Consider the following 18,108-nt stretch of genomic DNA (forward strand, 5'->3'; position numbering starts at 1 on the left):
CATTCTTAATTCAGTTTGACATTTATTTATTTCTTCTGTTTTTTGTTTATTTTGTTTGTTTGGTGCGAATTTTAAATTTGTAATTTGGCAATGGATAAAAAAGGTAAGTAAAAACATAAAATTGTAGCATTATTAATTAAACAAATATAATTTAATTATTATTTTCATTATTAGAAAAAAGAAAAAGTGCAAGCAAGTGGGACCAGGGCAGCGAGCGGGCTTTATTAGAGGTGTGGACTGAAAGAATGGCAGAGCTGCTACTTCTACAAATGAATTTAACTTTATTCAGACTTTTTATTTCTTTTAATTTATTTATTTAATACAAAAATCTTTTTCTATATTTTGTTTTGACATTTTTGTTTGGACAGCTGATTTCGATACATAAATAATCGATAAAAATTAGAGATGACAGTCATTCGTTCGTAATTCATAAGGTAATTCAAACTGAATTACGTACGAACAAGGTAATTCGCACTTGAAATTTTGTATGGCGAATTATGTAATTCAGTTCGTAATTGGGGGTTGAATGACGAATGAGAGAGTGAATGACGAATAATGCCGTCGTGTGAACATCAAGGTTGCCAATTTAGCCAATTTCCGGCTAGATCTAGTGATTTTATTTTCATTTAGCCATAAAAAATGGCTAGATTATTCTAGCCGGAAGATTTTGCCATTTTATTTTGTCCTAGCCTTTTTTATTTTAAACTTTTCTTGAAATTTTTTAAAAAATATACCAATATTTTGAATCAAATGACAAAGAAATAGTCTTTTTTAAAAAAAATCTTACGTAGTGGATTTGATGAGAACAGGCTGCGTAATTGTTTCCAAAGCAAACACATCAGTCATATTCGAAAATCAATTTTGCATTTATTTAATGGATCCGAATTCATACATGGCGAATTCATACAAGGTGCTATCAGTTCTACAAATACAACAATTAGTCTTAACAAACGTCAAAAAACAAAAATGAAAAATTAAACAAATAAGTATTAAAACTTAATGTAATGTAAAAACTAGCTTTGACAACTGTTAGAACCAAAAAGCGAAAAAAAATTATGAGCTGTTTGACTGACTCCACCTTGTATAAATTCGCCTTGATCAGTTATAGTGACAAAATGTAACGTAACTGTAACGTCTGAACCTGTTAAAAAACAGAATTGCTTTACGTTTCAACGTGACATTTACTAACGGTGTTGTCAACTTGTTGATTTTAAAAGTCTTGTATAAAAAATACTTATGCTCAGAACGCTTAACAATATTTTCAATGTTCTAAAAATGTTTTAAATATTTCAATAATATAAATACATATATAAAAAACAAAATGTAAGAAAAGATAAGCTCACTGTTTATTGTTGATTTTTTGTTTAAGCTTTGATATTTTTACAAATAAAGCTTGAGTGTCTGTAATTCTCATTCACTCTATAGTTTGATTTGTATAATATCTTTAGCTTTTCTAAAGCCTTTTGGGAAAAGGTTTCCTGATGATCTGGCCTAAGCAACTAGTGAAATGCGCATAGTCTACGTTTACAATGCAGAAATTGAAAGGTAGACAGACGAAGTTTGATGGCGAGGTGTTGAAGAGGTACAGTGTGTATTAAACAGGTTTAGGTTAGTTCAAAAGAAAATGAGAAAAATGTCTGCCTTTCAATTTCTGCATTGTAAAAGGGGACAAAGGAACTAGCATATCCCACAACAATAAATGTCATTCCCACAACAGCCAGTTCTACGCACCGGAATCAACTCAGCAATCACTGCTGCTACAACAACAATAAATGTCAGTGAATTTATCAATAATTGGAAAATTTACTAAAAACAAAATTTTGTTATTGTTATGGTAATATTTACTTATTATACAAATTAGTTCACACAAGCATTTATAAAATGTATACTAATAATAGTCGAAAGTAATAAGTTTGAAAATATTAAATTAATATTTTGTATAGACAAATTAAATTAACAAATTAGGGCCATTATTACAACTTGCCTTTATGTTCGAAATAGTGAAAGGTGAAACTTTAAGCAATAGAAAAAGGTACCCTTAAAGTTAACTATTACTATTACGAACATAAAGGCAAGTTGTAATAATGGCCCTTAGTATAAAGTACAATACAATATTAATTAATTTTTAAGTTATCGGACCTTTAATAAATAAAGTCTGTATGACAAGGTAATAAATAATATTTATAATTGTCTCCTAATGGAGACAAAAAAATTATAAAATCGCTTGAACAGTATTTAAAACAATTGTGTTGATAACACTTTCAAATAGCTCTTTAAATTTGTTTGTTTATGTCAAAAACATATGACACGTTTTTAATGTTCTATAATCGCACTAAAGTGTTACGTTAAGTCAACATTACGGTGACATTACATCAACGGTCGGCTAACCCAGCCTTAAGACCCCTTTCACACTAGGCAATTTAGTTGCGCAAGTCTCTTGTGTTTGTAGATGCCAGAGGTAATGGGTTAAGGAGAAGAAAATTTTGCATGCTGTTTTGTTGTTGGGCAAGAGACTTGCGCAACTAAATTGCCTAGTGTCAAATGGGTCTAACTAGGCCTTAACCCCCAAGTTAGCAAATGGCATATAAAACACAGGAGAAAAACGCAATAATAGTACATCATTTTATTTTAACTGTAAATTGAATATTTTTTTAAATTTGTTATCCCATGACAAGATATGAAACATGACAACATTGATTTGTTGTATAAAGTCTGGCAATACTACTTATTTGTATTAATCATAAATAAACACATCTCGTTTACATCAGTATCTATTGGTTAATAATATATTTAATTAAATTCCCCCTTTTAAAATAGTTGTCCAGTTGCAAATAATTAAAAAATAAGACTACACCATGGAAGGGGAAGATAACAGTGAGAATGAGCTGTATGAAGTCGCTCCAAAGAAAATGAAGACCGAATGGTCTAAAAGCTACTCTAACAAAGCTATGCAAATGATGAAAAAAATGGGATACGAAACTGATAAAGGTTTAGGCAAACAAAGTCAAGGCCGACTGGAGCCTATTGTTGCCTTTCAGCAAGATGGTAGACGGGGATTGGGATTAAAACATGAAGGTGTTATTCAATCAGGCGAACACTGGGATCCAAATAGTGAGGAAATTAGTGTTCCGGAAATTGTTTCGTGGATTCCCGCTAGTAGCGATTTTAGTTACAACCTGCAACAATTAAAGTGCTGGATTAGTTTTGGTGAACGTAAAGAATCTCTGGATGATGAAACATTATTTGTTGAACCCGAAATACTGAACGGTATTTTAGAAGCTAAGACTGTGTTCGATCAACTAAATGAAAATGAATTGAGAAGAGCGCGGTCACGAAGTAACCCCTTTGAGACAATTCGAAGTTCCATTTTTCAAAACAGAGCGGCTGTTAAAATGGCTAACATAGATTCAATGTTAGATTTTATGTTCACAAGTCCGAAAGATAAAATGGGTAATTCTCTTGTACATGCCAACGATCTATTGTATTTTGCTGATATATGTGCTGGTTAGTAGTAATAAGCATATTAAAGTATTATTATTGAAATTTAAATTTTTTAACAGGTCCAGGAGGATTTTCAGAGTATATATTGTATAGAAAATCATGGGAAGCAAAAGGCTTCGGGTTTACACTTCGAGGCGCAAATGATTTCAAGTTAGATAAATTTTTTGCGGGTTCTCCGGAATCATTTGATCCATACTATGGTGTACAAGGAGATGGAAATGTTTATGTTGAAGCTAATCAGGATTCGTTTGCTAATTATATATTTAAGCATTGTGCAGAAGGCGTCCATTTTGTTATGGCAGACGGTGGATTTTCGGTTGAAGGTCAAGAAAATATTCAAGAGATTTTATCGAAGCAACTGTATTTGTGTCAGTGTCTCACAGCTCTCAAAATTCTAAGGTGCAATGGAAGTTTTATTTGTAAGCTATTTGATATATTTACTGCGTTCAGTGTTGGTCTGGTATATCTAATGTATCAGTGTTTCGAAGAAATATCAATAATAAAACCAAATAGTAGTCGACCTGCAAATTCGGAAAGATATTTAGTGTGTAAATGGAAAAAGCCTGATACGGAGATCATATGTAAATATTTAAATTTGATCAACAATCATTTAAACAAACAAAGCGATCGGGACGTGTTAGAAATCGTAGACTTGGATGTTATTATGCGGGACGACGAATTTTTTAAGTATATTAAAGAATCGAATAATATAATTGGGCGTAATCAAATTATTGGGTTAAAAAAAATAACGGCATACTGTAATAATCCGCAATTAAAAGAAACAAGGCAGTCAGAATTCCGAAAAAAATGCTTAGAACTTTGGGGATTGCCTGACAAATTACGACAGGCTCCTGAAAGTAAATCAATTGAAAAGTTTCTTGAAGAATTTTTAAATACTTGGTACGAAGATAAAGGTTGGTTTAATTCTACATCAGCTGAGTTAGTATCAACTACAATGTTAAACAAATCAGTAGAAAGCATATACGATTGGTATTTTGTACCAATTGGGCGAGGGGAAACAAGTGCGAATGCTTGCAGCTTTTTTATTTGTACTACTAGAGGAAAAGTACTTCGGTATACTGACATGAAGAAGTGGGAACCTGTGGAGTATATGTTCGAATTATCGCCAAAATCACTGTTTTATGGTGAACTTGTCTTTGAATATAGTGGTGAGGGCCGAACACAGACCAGAACATGTAATTTGCACATAATTGATGCAATTATGCTTGGAGGTAAAGATGTACGAAGAATGAAGTTAAATGAACGTTTGTCAATGTGCACAAAATTTGCTAAGAGCATCAATAAGCCATTTAAAGAGGGCAGCGTTTCATTATTACGCTGTAAAAGACTGTTCAAATTAGATGATATTGATGAATTCTTTGGCGTAATGAGACACTATACCCTAAAGGATGGCTCTCTACGTCTGGGGATATCACTAAATGATTCTGATTCAAAATTTTTTGTTCCTGGAGGAATATTGCTGTTTTGTGAAATATTTCATTACTTCTTCTCAATTATGTCAAAGTCCAAGAATATGCTCTACTACTTTGATAAGACATGTAATGCATCGTATTACAAAAATAATATGCCACCTGAGATGCACAATATATTATACGCTTCATTTCGAAATAGCTTTATGAGACGGCTTCTGTGGAAATGGACAAATACATATCAAGTAGAAGAACATAGTAATAAAGTGGATGAAAATGTGTTATACAGAGATGATTTTATACAATTTATTGTAAATAAACAAAATATATAATATTTGCATAATAATACTAATTTTAATGATATGATTTTTCTGATTTTATTTATTTACTTTTTTAATTTACAAAATTACTCGTGACTTTTTTGCGTTTGACTTTAAAATAGCTGTCCAAATGTTTCAAATTCTCGTAGAACACAATATGTTATTGAATACATATATAAAAATATAGATTTTTCAGAGATGGACAAATTTATACGGAATGACAATTTATGAAAACAAGGAAAGTTATGTTAATCACCCTCATCGTGGTTGGCGTAAACGTCTTACGCCTACGACTGTTTCGTACTAGATTAAAGATAAAATGCAAACTGTTTCTTTAATCTAGTCCGAAACTGTCGTAGGCGTATGACGTTTACGCCAACCACGATAAGGGTGAATATGAATTTAACAATTGTATATTCTAATTTTTTAAAACTTATAATTTAGATATCTATACGATGTCGTTAAACTATGATATTTTTTACTTTTCAAGTTATGATAGTTTTTAGTTGCAAAAATATTAATAAATAAGCATTTTAATCTTAAATTACGACTTTTTTACTTTATATTATGTTTGTATATGGAATGCAATATTTTACTTAACATTATTTGTATTATAACTTCCAATATTCAAAATGGTCGAAAACATAAAATAATAAGTAAACATATGGAGCGGCGAGCATATCTGTGAGCAAATATTATACAAAAGCGAAGATTCAGCCATAGAGAAAACACATAGAGCGGAAACTCTCCTGTCAAAGACCTAACTCAGTTGTCAAAAACCTAAGTGGTGAGAATGTATTAGTAAAAAAAAACTATGTGAAAACAAAAAAAAACACTCGTATGTGTAACTTTTTTGAGTAATTTTTTTGTTTGAGTTTTTTTCGAGTTTCAGCTCTATGTTCTCTATGGATTCAGCATTGAAGTTTTCAAAACATTAACGTCTCAGTATAGTTTCAGTCCGCATAGAATCCACTGTCTATTGAACATTTTTTAAAGTAAGTTTTTTTTAATAAATAATATTTAAATAATGCAGCACAGATTTTTACAGATTTAAAACAAATGACAGTCGATCGGTATGGTTATTTTGACATTCTACAACCACTATTGAATGGTTATGGTTTGTGGACTTAATTGTGCCTTTCCTTTTAATACGTATATCAGGAAAATACGATATCGTATCTTATGATAATATCGTTATCAATAATAAAGTAAGATATCATAAATTTTATAACAATTAAAAATGCTATATTCGTTTGTGCCGAATCATAAATACCAGGGTATTTAAATTATTTGATTTTTCTCTTGTTCGAATAAAACCAATAAGAGATTTTATCTTGTTCGAATAATTTGATCACACGTTTAAAATTAATCGAATTATTCGAATATTAATTTTTTAAAAAAAGTAAAGAAGGAAGTTTTGATGTAGGTTTTTTAATATCTTATTGTTAAAGAAAAACAATAAATAACGTTAAAGGTAACAATTCAGGTTTATATTGATAATTCGAAAACAAAGTCCACCATTAAATTTTCATCAGAAATATTCTGATCAGATTTCCTCCCGAACAATGTACAAAACAATTGACCAGTAAACCCTTTAGTTACCGATTTGGTGCTATGTTTTAAAAAATTTGAGCTAGTTGGACATGATCCTGAATTCAAGTACAATATATGTCACACCCAGTTCAAAAGTGACTCAACTCAAAATTAATTTTTTGGGTTACATAAACCCGAAAAATGAATTTGGAGCTTAAACTATGCTTGTTTATCTATACAAAAAATATCAGTGGCAAGGTCTATTAATAAGGTCTGTGCAACTAATCAGCTGATAATTTTTTGTCCCTTTGTGTTTATATACTGAGATTGTCAAAATTTGTTTAAAATTTTAGAGCTCCATTGTTTTTTTTTGTAAAGATTCCTTTTAAATTCTAAAGATTTATTAAAACAAATTAAAAACATTAAAAAAAGTAATAAAAATGAGTTATTGATACAGCAGTTTGTGTATCAGATCATTCCTTTTCATTTTGTAGATTCAAACCTTTTTCACATTAATCATGTTCGGCCGCACATCAGCAGCATCACAGTTTAAAGCCCTGCACTCTTTGACCGCACTTTGTTCGGGAGATCTTTTGGAGTTTGTTGTAAATTTATATACATATTTAAAACAAGTAAGAGTGCTATATTCGGCTATGCCGAATCTTATATACCCTTCACCTTTGTTGTGGATGCATTATTATTTTTTATAATTAGTATATATGTATGTACATTGCCCACTTTCAGCGTACAGCATCCTAAATTTATCAAGAACACAAAAAACAACAACAACGCCAAACGAAACAAAACACCAAAGAAAAACCAAAATACGCAAGCCAATGAAACCAACACACATCCAAACATACGTTTAATTGTATAAAAAACAACAACGCCAAAAGAAACAAAACACAAAAGAAAAACAAAATACGCAAAGCATGCACATCCAAACATACGATTTGTTGCTTTTTTGTCAAAAAAACCAACACACAACCAAACAAACGTTTAGTTGTATAAAAAACAACAACAACGCCAAAAGAAACAAAACACAAAAAAAAACAAAATACAAAGCATGCACATGTTTTGTAGAGTTGCACAGACCTTATTAATAGACCTTGATAAGTGGTATATATTTATTTTCGATTTCTGAAAAATTAAAATTTTGAGTTGTGTCGCTTTTGAACTGGTTTTAAAATGAGCAACTAATTCTTTACTAAATGAATGATTTACTTTTTCTAAATTATTTATAACAAAATGTATTATACCCGCAAGCTCCATCAACGTTGCCGAATCTTTTATTAATTAAGTGGTCCAAGGGAATTACACAAATCTGTCAAGAGTTTGATATCATTATCAGTGAACGTGGCTAATTTGAAGTCAGACAGTGCATGACTGGCGTAGATGTCCAACGATGTTTAACATTATGTACAAGACGAAATCCATGTTTTTCTTGCAACAAAACGTAAGTTTGCAATGTTTTTTGTTTATCATTAGATTTATTAAATACAGCTGAACCGACAGAAGTTGTCCTGTCAAAATTATAAAAATGTTCGACGCGGGAACAGGCGACATACGGAGCCACTGGAATCCTTTGTACTTCCTTTAAGTATTGTTGCTTCGATGACATCAGGTTTATTTCCGCATGTCGGGTGCCGTTACAAAGACGTGGTTGGTTTATGATTCGTAACATTATGATTACCGATCAGACTTTCAGTTGGAGATTGTAAGGCGGTAATCCGGGTAATTCCAGCGAGTTGGATAGTTGACGACATCATCTGGGAAGTAACGTAATCTACCGATTTGTATGTCATCAATTCGACAGCAATATCACTTTGAATCTTAAAATTGTATTCGTCGACATCAATGTTTTTAGCAGACAATATAGCACGTTAGCTCAACCATTCATTATTTTTGTAATTTTGTGCAATGTTTGGAAACACCTTTCGGATGAGTTCGGATTTTGATACGGTGAACTGCAGAAAGAGACGGGAAGTTAAATGCAGCCGTTCGAAATGTCAATTCCGTTGCCAATGTCCAGTAATTGTTTGGAAAATACTTCTCCAGATTGATCGTTCTGCAGCTCCACACATATGTATGTTCACAGTCAATTTGAGTTTCTTGACGTGTTTCCAAACAACGGACGACTTCAAACATGCATCAATGTTTCCCGAAAATCACCTGCCAACAGAGTCATCGCACCTCAAAACCCACTTTGATTGCTTCGTAAATCTTGCAACGTTTTGTCTAATGCCTCCAAAGACTTTTTATGCGCCATTTTACACTCATCCCAAACGATAAGTTTGCTTTGCTGCAAAACTTTGGCCTTCATTAATTTTCATTGATTTGCACATTCAATGGCAACTTGAGTGCTGAATGAGCAGATCGACCGCCTTCCAACAACGTGTCTGCAGCGTAAAAAAAATCCTTCCAGTTTCATCTTTCATAACTATCATAAGAGTGTCGTACGCATATTTTTGTTGACGATTCAACAGTGGTTTGTTTTTCGGATTGATTCCCTTTAGGCATCGCAATCGTGCATCGGACGATAAGTTGTTTAATCTTATAACTAAAATTAAAACTAATTTAAAGATAAACGGACCTCATCTTAGCGGGGTGGCAGATCTCCTATACGAAGCCTTGATCTGGTTTGGGTCTGTGTGAGAAGACGAACAAGCGGATTCGGGTGGCATTATTGTAGTTCCAGTATATATTTATCACGTACTTTCTTAAACTCATCCTTCACTAGTGGTACTTCCAGTCCCTGTGGATGTTCTCATTTCTTATGTACCATGGTGCTCCCGTCATGGTCCTAAGAATTTTCGATTGCGCCATCTGTATAAGTGTAATACTAGAATTACTGGCCGTTCCCCACAATTGGATTCCATATGTCCAAATTGGTTTTAAAACACTTTTATACAGGATGACTTTATAGTCTAGTCTTAATTTTGATTGGTCATTGATTAACCAGTGAAGGCTAGAGGATCTTAACTTCATGTGATGTCTCTTGGCTTCTATATGACGACGCCAAGTGAGTCGTCTCTCCAAGTGAATACCAATGTATGTAACAGTATCTGTCTGTGGAATGTTTATGTTATTTAGTGTGATAGGTAGACAGAAGAGTGCTCCAAGATTGTATGGTCGAAAACAAATTTCTAGGTACAGGCCGTCCCCCCCTCTAGAATTGTTCTATGTATTGTAAAAACACGTGTAAAATATTAGGATTTGAATGAAATTTCACATGCGCAAAGAGGAAGTGTATTCGAGTTTAAGTTTTGTATTTGGACTTCATGAACCCACCAGGAGCAGGACCAGGGGTTCCCAAAGTAGGACACCTCGGGTATGTTCAATTTTTAAAATGATCCTATTTCTTCGTTTGTGTTCCGATTTAAAAAAAATACACATACAGAATCTCCTTGTCGAGCACTACATAAATTATCTCTTATAGCTTAGGAGATATTCGCATTTGAAAATTAAATTTTCAATATTTTTACCCACCCTACACCAGTTTTTTGGTGACCGCGGTTCCAAATATTCTCCGATTTTATCCATTTTTCTTTTATAGGATTAACAATAGATCTATATATCAAATAAAGAAAGAAGTGTTTAAAAATCATGACTGAGTCCAAAGTTACATGCATTTGAATATAAAAAAATTAAAAAAGGCGATTTTTCGCAATTTTTTTGGGAAAAAAGTACTTTTATTCCTTTTAAGTTATCTAAAAATTTTCTAAGAGGATGTATAATGAATTTGTATTTTTTGAAAGCTAACTTTACGCCAAATATTTTAAATAAAAAAAAACATTTACAATTTTTGATACCGACGGGATCAGGTCTATTCAAAAAATGCCTATTTTTATGTAAAATTCAACTTTAGGGCAAAAATTCTCAAATCGCATACTCGATATCAAAATATAGTAACCTATTTTAGATGGCCCAATAAGTTCTTAATTATTTTGTAAAGGGTTCCGATAACCCCGCCCATATTATGGATATTATAGCAAAAAAACGAAAAAATCCCATTTTTGGGATTTTTCAAGATTTTTTTGGGAATTGCGGGATACTTGATTACAAATTTCAAAATAAAAATTATTCATAAATAAAAATTTTATTTCAATTTGAAAAATTTGTATCTATGTAAAATTCAATAAAAAGCATTTTTTGTCATATTTTTCAAAAAAGTATTCCATTCCATTTTTTAATTGTCAAAAGTTATATACATTTTTGAAAAGTAGTCAAAATCCTCTATCCATTGATATATAACATGCCTACCTTATGTTTTTTACGTGTCAAATAAATTAGGGAAAACTTAACAACTCGCTGAGAATTTACCTAGCACTGTTATTTACATTCATAAAAATGTTATTATGTAGGCAACATGCTATTTTATGAATTTCTATGTTTCAGTTTTTGTAAAAATTTTGGCATAATAATTACTTTTACAATTTAATTTAAAATAATCGAAATGTGTACGTAATTGTCGTTATAATAAGATATAAAAGACAAAAATTGTTTAAAAAATTGGAAAGTTATTAAGGGTTAACGTTTTCCGATTTTTGGAAAACTTTCAGACTATATTTAAAATTACCTGGACTATTATATTCTGAACAGATTTTACTTAAAATTAATAACAGTAAGGAAATTGGGCTCATTCGCCAAAATATGGCCAAAAAATTAGTTTTTCTCGAAAATCGCAAAATTTATATCGCAGGTACGGAAAAACTATAGGAGGTATTGACATACTTTTTTCACATTATTATTCCCTATTATGTTGTCAATAAATCCCCATGTGATGATCAAAAAATTCTAAAATTTGTTTAACAAAATTTTTAAAAATTTGAAAATGGAGTTTTGAAACTTCCGTTAAAAAATTATTTTTTTGGTCATACCTGCGAATAGGTTAACGACTTCATACTAAGACAAAATGTCATATACAAGTGAATATGGATATATTTTAAGTACAAATTAGCTTTTATTTTAATATTTCGCAAAATATGTTAATTTTGTTGGTACATTTCTTGTTCTAGTGGTCTGAGACACGTTAATGGCCTGGCGATTTTTTAATAACTTTAAAATTTTTTAACCAATTTTTGTCTCTTATATCTCATTATAACGACATTATACGTACACATTTTGATTCCCTTTAGGCATCGCAATCGTGCATCGGACGATAAGTTGTTTAATCTTATAACTAAAATTAAAACTAATTTAAAGATAAACGGACCTCATCTTAGCGGGGTGGCAGATCTCCTATACGAAGCCTTGATCTGGTTTGGGTCTGTGTGAGAAGACGAACAAGCGGATTCGGGTGGCATTATTGTAGTTCCAGTATATATTTATCACGTACTTTCTTAAACTCATCCTTCACTAGTGGTACTTCCAGTCCCTGTGGATGTTCTCATTTCTTATGTACCATGGTGCTCCCGTCATGGTCCTAAGAATTTTCGATTGCGCCATCTGTATAAGTGTAATACTAGAATTACTGGCCGTTCCCCACAATTGGATTCCATATGTCCAAATTGGTTTTAAAACACTTTTATACAGGATGACTTTATAGTCTAGTCTTAATTTTGATTGGTCATTGATTAACCAGTGAAGGCTAGAGGATCTTAACTTCATGTGATGTCTCTTGGCTTCTATATGACGACGCCAAGTGAGTCGTCTCTCCAAGTGAATACCAATGTATGTAACAGTATCTGTCTGTGGAATGTTTATGTTATTTAGTGTGATAGGTAGACAGAAGAGTGCTCCAAGATTGTATGGTCGAAAACAAATTTCTAGGTACAGGCCGTCCCCCCCTCTAGAATTGTTCTATGTATTGTAAAAACACGTGTAAAATATTAGGATTTGAATGAAATTTCACATGCGCAAAGAGGAAGTGTATTCGAGTTTAAGTTTTGTATTTGGACTTCATGAACCCACCAGGAGCAGGACCAGGGGTTCCCAAAGTAGGACACCTCGGGTATGTTCAATTTTTAAAATGATCCTATTTCTTCGTTTGTGTTCCGATTTAAAAAAAATACACATACAGAATCTCCTTGTCGAGCACTACATAAATTATCTCTTATAGCTTAGGAGATATTCGCATTTGAAAATTAAATTTTCAATATTTTTACCCACCCTACACCAGTTTTTTGGTGACCGCGGTTCCAAATATTCTCCGATTTTATCCATTTTTCTTTTATAGGATTAACAATAGATCTATATATCAAATAAAGAAAGAAGTGTTTAAAAATCATGACTGAGTCCAAAGTTACATGCATTTGAATATAAAAAAATTAAAAAAGGCGATTTTTCGCAATTTTTTTGGGAAAAAAGTACTTTTATTCCTTTTAAGTTATCTAAAAATTTTCTAAGAGGATGTATAATGAATTTGTATTTTTTGAAAGCTAACTTTACGCCAAATATTTTAAATAAAAAAAAACATTTACAATTTTTGATACCGACGGGATCAGGTCTATTCAAAAAATGCCTATTTTTATGTAAAATTCAACTTTAGGGCAAAAATTCTCAAATCGCATACTCGATATCAAAATATAGTAACCTATTTTAGATGGCCCAATAAGTTCTTAATTATTTTGTAAAGGGTTCCGATAACCCCGCCCATATTATGGATATTATAGCAAAAAAACGAAAAAATCCCATTTTTGGGATTTTTCAAGATTTTTTTGGGAATTGCGGGATACTTGATTACAAATTTCAAAATAAAAATTATTCATAAATAAAAATTTTATTTCAATTTGAAAAATTTGTATCTATGTAAAATTCAATAAAAAGCATTTTTTGTCATATTTTTCAAAAAAGTATTCCATTCCATTTTTTAATTGTCAAAAGTTATATACATTTTTGAAAAGTAGTCAAAATCCTCTATCCATTGATATATAACATGCCTACCTTATGTTTTTTACGTGTCAAATAAATTAGGGAAAACTTAACAACTCGCTGAGAATTTACCTAGCACTGTTATTTACATTCATAAAAATGTTATTATGTAGGCAACATGCTATTTTATGAATTTCTATGTTTCAGTTTTTGTAAAAATTTTGGCATAATAATGACTTTTACAATTTAATTTAAAATAATCGAAATGTGTACGTAATTGTCGTTATAATAAGATATAAAAGACAAAAATTGTTTAAAAAATTGGAAAGTTATTAAGGGTTAACGTTTTCCGATTTTTGGAAAACTTTCAGACTATATTTAAAATTACCTGGACTATTATATTCTGAACAGATTTTACTTAAAATTAATAACAGTAAGGAAATTGGGCTCATTCGCCAAAATATGGCCAAAAAATTAGTTTTTCTCGAAAATCGCAAAATTTATATCGCAGGTACGGAAAAACTATAGGAGGTATTGACATACTTTTTTCACATTATTATTCCCTATTATGTTGTCAATAAATCCCCATGTGATGATCAAAAAATTCTAAAATTTGTTTAACAAAATTTTTAAAAATTTGAAAATGGAGTTTTGAAACTTCCGTTAAAAAATTATTTTTTTGGTCATACCTGCGAATAGGTTAACGACTTCATACTAAGACAAAATGTCATATACAAGTGAATATGGATATATTTTAAGTACAAATTAGCTTTTATTTTAATATTTCGCAAAATATGTTAATTTTGTTGGTACATTTCTTGTTCTAGTGGTCTGAGACACGTTAATGGCCTGGCGATTTTTTAATAACTTTAAAATTTTTTAACCAATTTTTGTCTCTTATATCTCATTATAACGACATTATACGTACACATTTTGATTCTTTTTAATTTAATTGTAAAAGTCATTATTTAATGGCAAATTTTTTACATAAACTGAAAAAATTGCTGTTTTTCCCCTTGTAAATGAACCTCAAAACTTCAGCGTCGTTGCGCCACCAGTTAACGTTATCCTATCATCCTAATATTTTACACAACATGTTTCTACAATACATAGAACAATTCTAGATGGGGGGACTGTCAAAATTCGCAATTTTATTTTTTTGGAGCACTCTAGTGGACAGTCACCCCTTCTGAGAGTAAAAACTCGATCTGATAAGTATGACTCCAGCAATCCATGGGTACTTGGTGGCAGTAGACATTTAATTTTGTGTATTAACCTCTTATGCCATACCTTATCAAAGGCCTGGGCGATGTCCAAAAAGATAGCACAGCAGTATTTTTTATTTTCAAAAGATTTTCTTATCTCTCCAGTCAATCGATTTACTTGCTCAATGGTTCCATGTTGCTCACGAAAACCAAATTGGTGAACTGGGATAACTTTCGGTTATTTAGGTATGGTATAATTTTACATTGTAATTCTCTCTCAAATAACTTTGATAAGCAGGGTAGTAGACTTATAGGTCTGTATGAAGATGGCATTGTTAAATCTTTTCCTGGGTTAGGTATCATTATAATCTGAGCAATTTTCCAATTTGTTGGGAAGACTCCTAGTCTTATGATCGCAGAAAACCGTACAAATAGCACGATTATAGCTATATTAGGAAGATTTTTAATCATGGATGGTGTAATTTTGTCATAACCCGGAGATTTTTTTGTATTTATATTATGCTTGTTGACCACTCTGATTTGATCATACTCTGTCTCATAAACAGGAGAATCATCCAGTACAAAATCATTGTTGGGTGGGTTTGGCTTGAACACGTTACTCAGATGCTCGGCAAAAATTAATGCTTTGTCCTTAGCATTTCTTGTCCAATTACCATCGGGTTTTCTCAATGGACTTTTTCCATCTACCGGTGGTTTGATGTTACGTGTGGCTTTCCAAAGAGAAAAGTTCGTATATTTAGTATTCGTCAAACTCTCGATGTATCTTCTATTTCTGATATCCTCTAAGCAAAGGGCTCTCTTCAGTCTTCTAGTAGCGATGGACAGCCTCTGCTTTGCAGCAGGTGACCACTCTCTTTTAAGCTTTCTCTTTTCGAGAAGTAATCGTTCAATATCAGAATTGGAAATAAGCATTTTTGACTTTTTAGGGATTTCGATCTTTGAATGACCCAGAGCCGAAGTAATTAATGACGTGAAGTCACTGACGCATTCGTTTATCTCTCCCTCACACTGTATATTTGGATTTGTGTGGATATGGCTACTGATGAACTTCTTATATTTAAGCCAGTTTGTTTTGTAAAGCGGAATATTTGCTTGCGGAATATTTGGGTGAATGGTCGGAAGATAAATCAAAAGATATTTCCGTAGATATTGAATTTCGATCTACATTTCTGGATATGGCAAAGTCTATAAGGTCAGGATTCTTCATAGGAACAGTAGGCCAGATCAGATGGCCAGGGGATATGACATCCAGGCTATTTTTAATGTCAACTAGAGCTTTGTAAAGCTGTCTTCCTCTAGGGTTAAATAACCTTGAACCCCAGTATGTGTGTTTCGCATTGTAATCAAACTTGTCCTTAGTCATCGGGAATCGTGGAGGACAATATATTGAACTCACTGTCAAACTTCCAAATAAACACTCCAATCGAATGGAAGTTGCTTGCATTTATTCTTTTGAAAATTCATCTAGGGCATAATGTTTTAAACGGTTCTTAATTAAGATACCAGTACCACCATGAGCCTTGCCGTCGGGATGATTTGTGTTGTGGAATGAAAATCCTGGGATATTAAAGTTGTATCTATTTGTAAGGTGCGTCTCAGAAATTAACATCACATCGATGTCTTTATTTATCATAAAATTATAAACCTCAAGTTTAGGTTGGTTTAAACCGTTTGCATTCCAAAAACAAACTTTCAAGAAACTCATTTTTTAGAAAGGAGGATTTGAATCATTTGATTCTGCGCTCTCAAAAGCTCTGTATTGTGTTTTGCATGGTTGACATTATGTTAGTCATGTTTTGATTAAGAGAGGTAATATTTTGTGTAAGCGCTTGTAGCAGGTTTTCTATCCCTCCCGTTTTGGGGTATATTAGGCTGATTATTTATAGACTTCAAAACTCCAGCGTAGGAACTGGTTCCAGATTTAACTGTATTTAATTGTGGGAAGCCATCATTCATTGACGTGGAGTTTTTATTTTCATTATTATTATGGGCTACTGAATTTGCTGGTTTATGATTGATGTTATTCGCCGATGGTTAAAAAATTTCATCTCTCTTTATTTGTCGCCTCTCTCTCAATCATTTTTAATAATTCTTTGTAAACTGGGCATCCTTTATAATTCGCCGTATGGTAACCACCACAGTTCCCACATTTCTTATTGAGTCCCTTTTGAATAATAACACATTGTGATGAAGAATGAAAGTCTACGCATGCAACACATACCGTACGTAAGGTACAGTTATTTCTCATATGGCCAAACTCTTGACAATTACCACACTATACAGGTCGGTTTCGCTTGAGAGGAAATTTGGATTTGCAAAATATCATCACACATGGCATCTTTGTACTTGCTTAACAAATCAGTAGGTTTATCTCAACATGCTTCGCATATGTTGAGATGTTCGTATTTGATAAGCATTTGACGAAAGCACAACATCTCCGAGGGAGTATTTCCAATGAGGTCATTCTCTAACAATCGCAAGCGTTGATACGCTTCTCTATACGTGTCACACAATTCAACATTTATAGTTCGCAAATCTTGGAATGATGTTGTTCCAAGAACGTTGACTAATAGCAAACGCAAATACGTTTCTTGGAAATGCGACCTAATGCGTTGTTTGAAAATAAATGGGGGAAATCTGGAACTGGATTTCCTTGTTTCCGCCGTTGAAATTTCTTTGACGATTGATTCCAAGTAATATCTTGGCATTTCGGAATATAGCAGCGTTCGAGCAAATTCACCATTTCGGCACATTTCTAAACATCTGGTCAATGTTGTAGATGGCGCACAGTGGTATGAGAATAAAAAAGAGGGAAATAAATCTGTAACTTCTAAACCCTTACGCCGATTTGAATGAAATTTCACATGCGCAAAGTTTTGAACTTGGACCTCATGACACCACCAGGAGAGGGACCAGGGGTTCCCAAAGTAGGACACCTCGGGTATGTTTTTTTTTTTAAATCCTCTATCCATTGATATATAACATGTCTACCTTATGTTTTTTACGTTTTTTACTAAACAACTCGCTGAGAATTTACCTAACATAGAAATTCATAAAAAAGCATGTTGCCTACATAACAACATTTTTATCAATGTAAATAACAGTGCTAGGTAAATTATATGCGAGTTGTTAAGTTTTCCCTAATTTATTTAACACGTAAAAAACATAAGGTAGACATGTTATATATCAATGGATAGAGGATTTTGTCTACTTTTCAAAAATGTATATAAGTTTTGACAATTAAAAAATTCATGGAATACTTTTTTGAAAAATATGACAAAAAAT

General features: G+C 32.2%; 1 protein-coding gene across 1 annotated transcript; it reads left to right on the top strand.

The window, feature by feature from the left end:
* Positions 1-2,765: 2,765 nt before the first annotated feature.
* On the top strand, positions 2,766-5,283 carry Cmtr1 (Cap methyltransferase 1). The gene is made up of 2 exons (XM_065508120.1): positions 2,766-3,504; positions 3,561-5,283. The coding sequence occupies exons 1-2, from the start codon at positions 2,856-2,858 to the stop codon at positions 5,261-5,263; spliced, it is 2,352 nt and encodes a 783-aa protein (XP_065364192.1). The 5' UTR covers positions 2,766-2,855; the 3' UTR covers positions 5,264-5,283.
* The last annotated feature ends 12,825 nt before the right edge of the window (positions 5,284-18,108 follow it).

The sequence above is a fragment of the Calliphora vicina genome, chromosome 4, assembly GCF_958450345.1.
Source record: "Calliphora vicina chromosome 4, idCalVici1.1, whole genome shotgun sequence".
NCBI classification, from domain to species: Eukaryota; Metazoa; Arthropoda; class Insecta; order Diptera; family Calliphoridae; genus Calliphora; species Calliphora vicina.

Bases quoted from the DNA above. Each gene is read 5' to 3' on its own strand.
- Cmtr1 (XM_065508120.1), top strand. From the start codon at position 2,856: ATGGAAGGGGAAGATAACAGTGAGAATGAGCTGTATGAAGTCGCTCCA. The intron at 3,505-3,560 runs GTTAGTAGTAAT...ATTTTTTAACAG, and splicing joins TTTTGCTGATATATGTGCTG to GTCCAGGAGGATTTTCAGAG.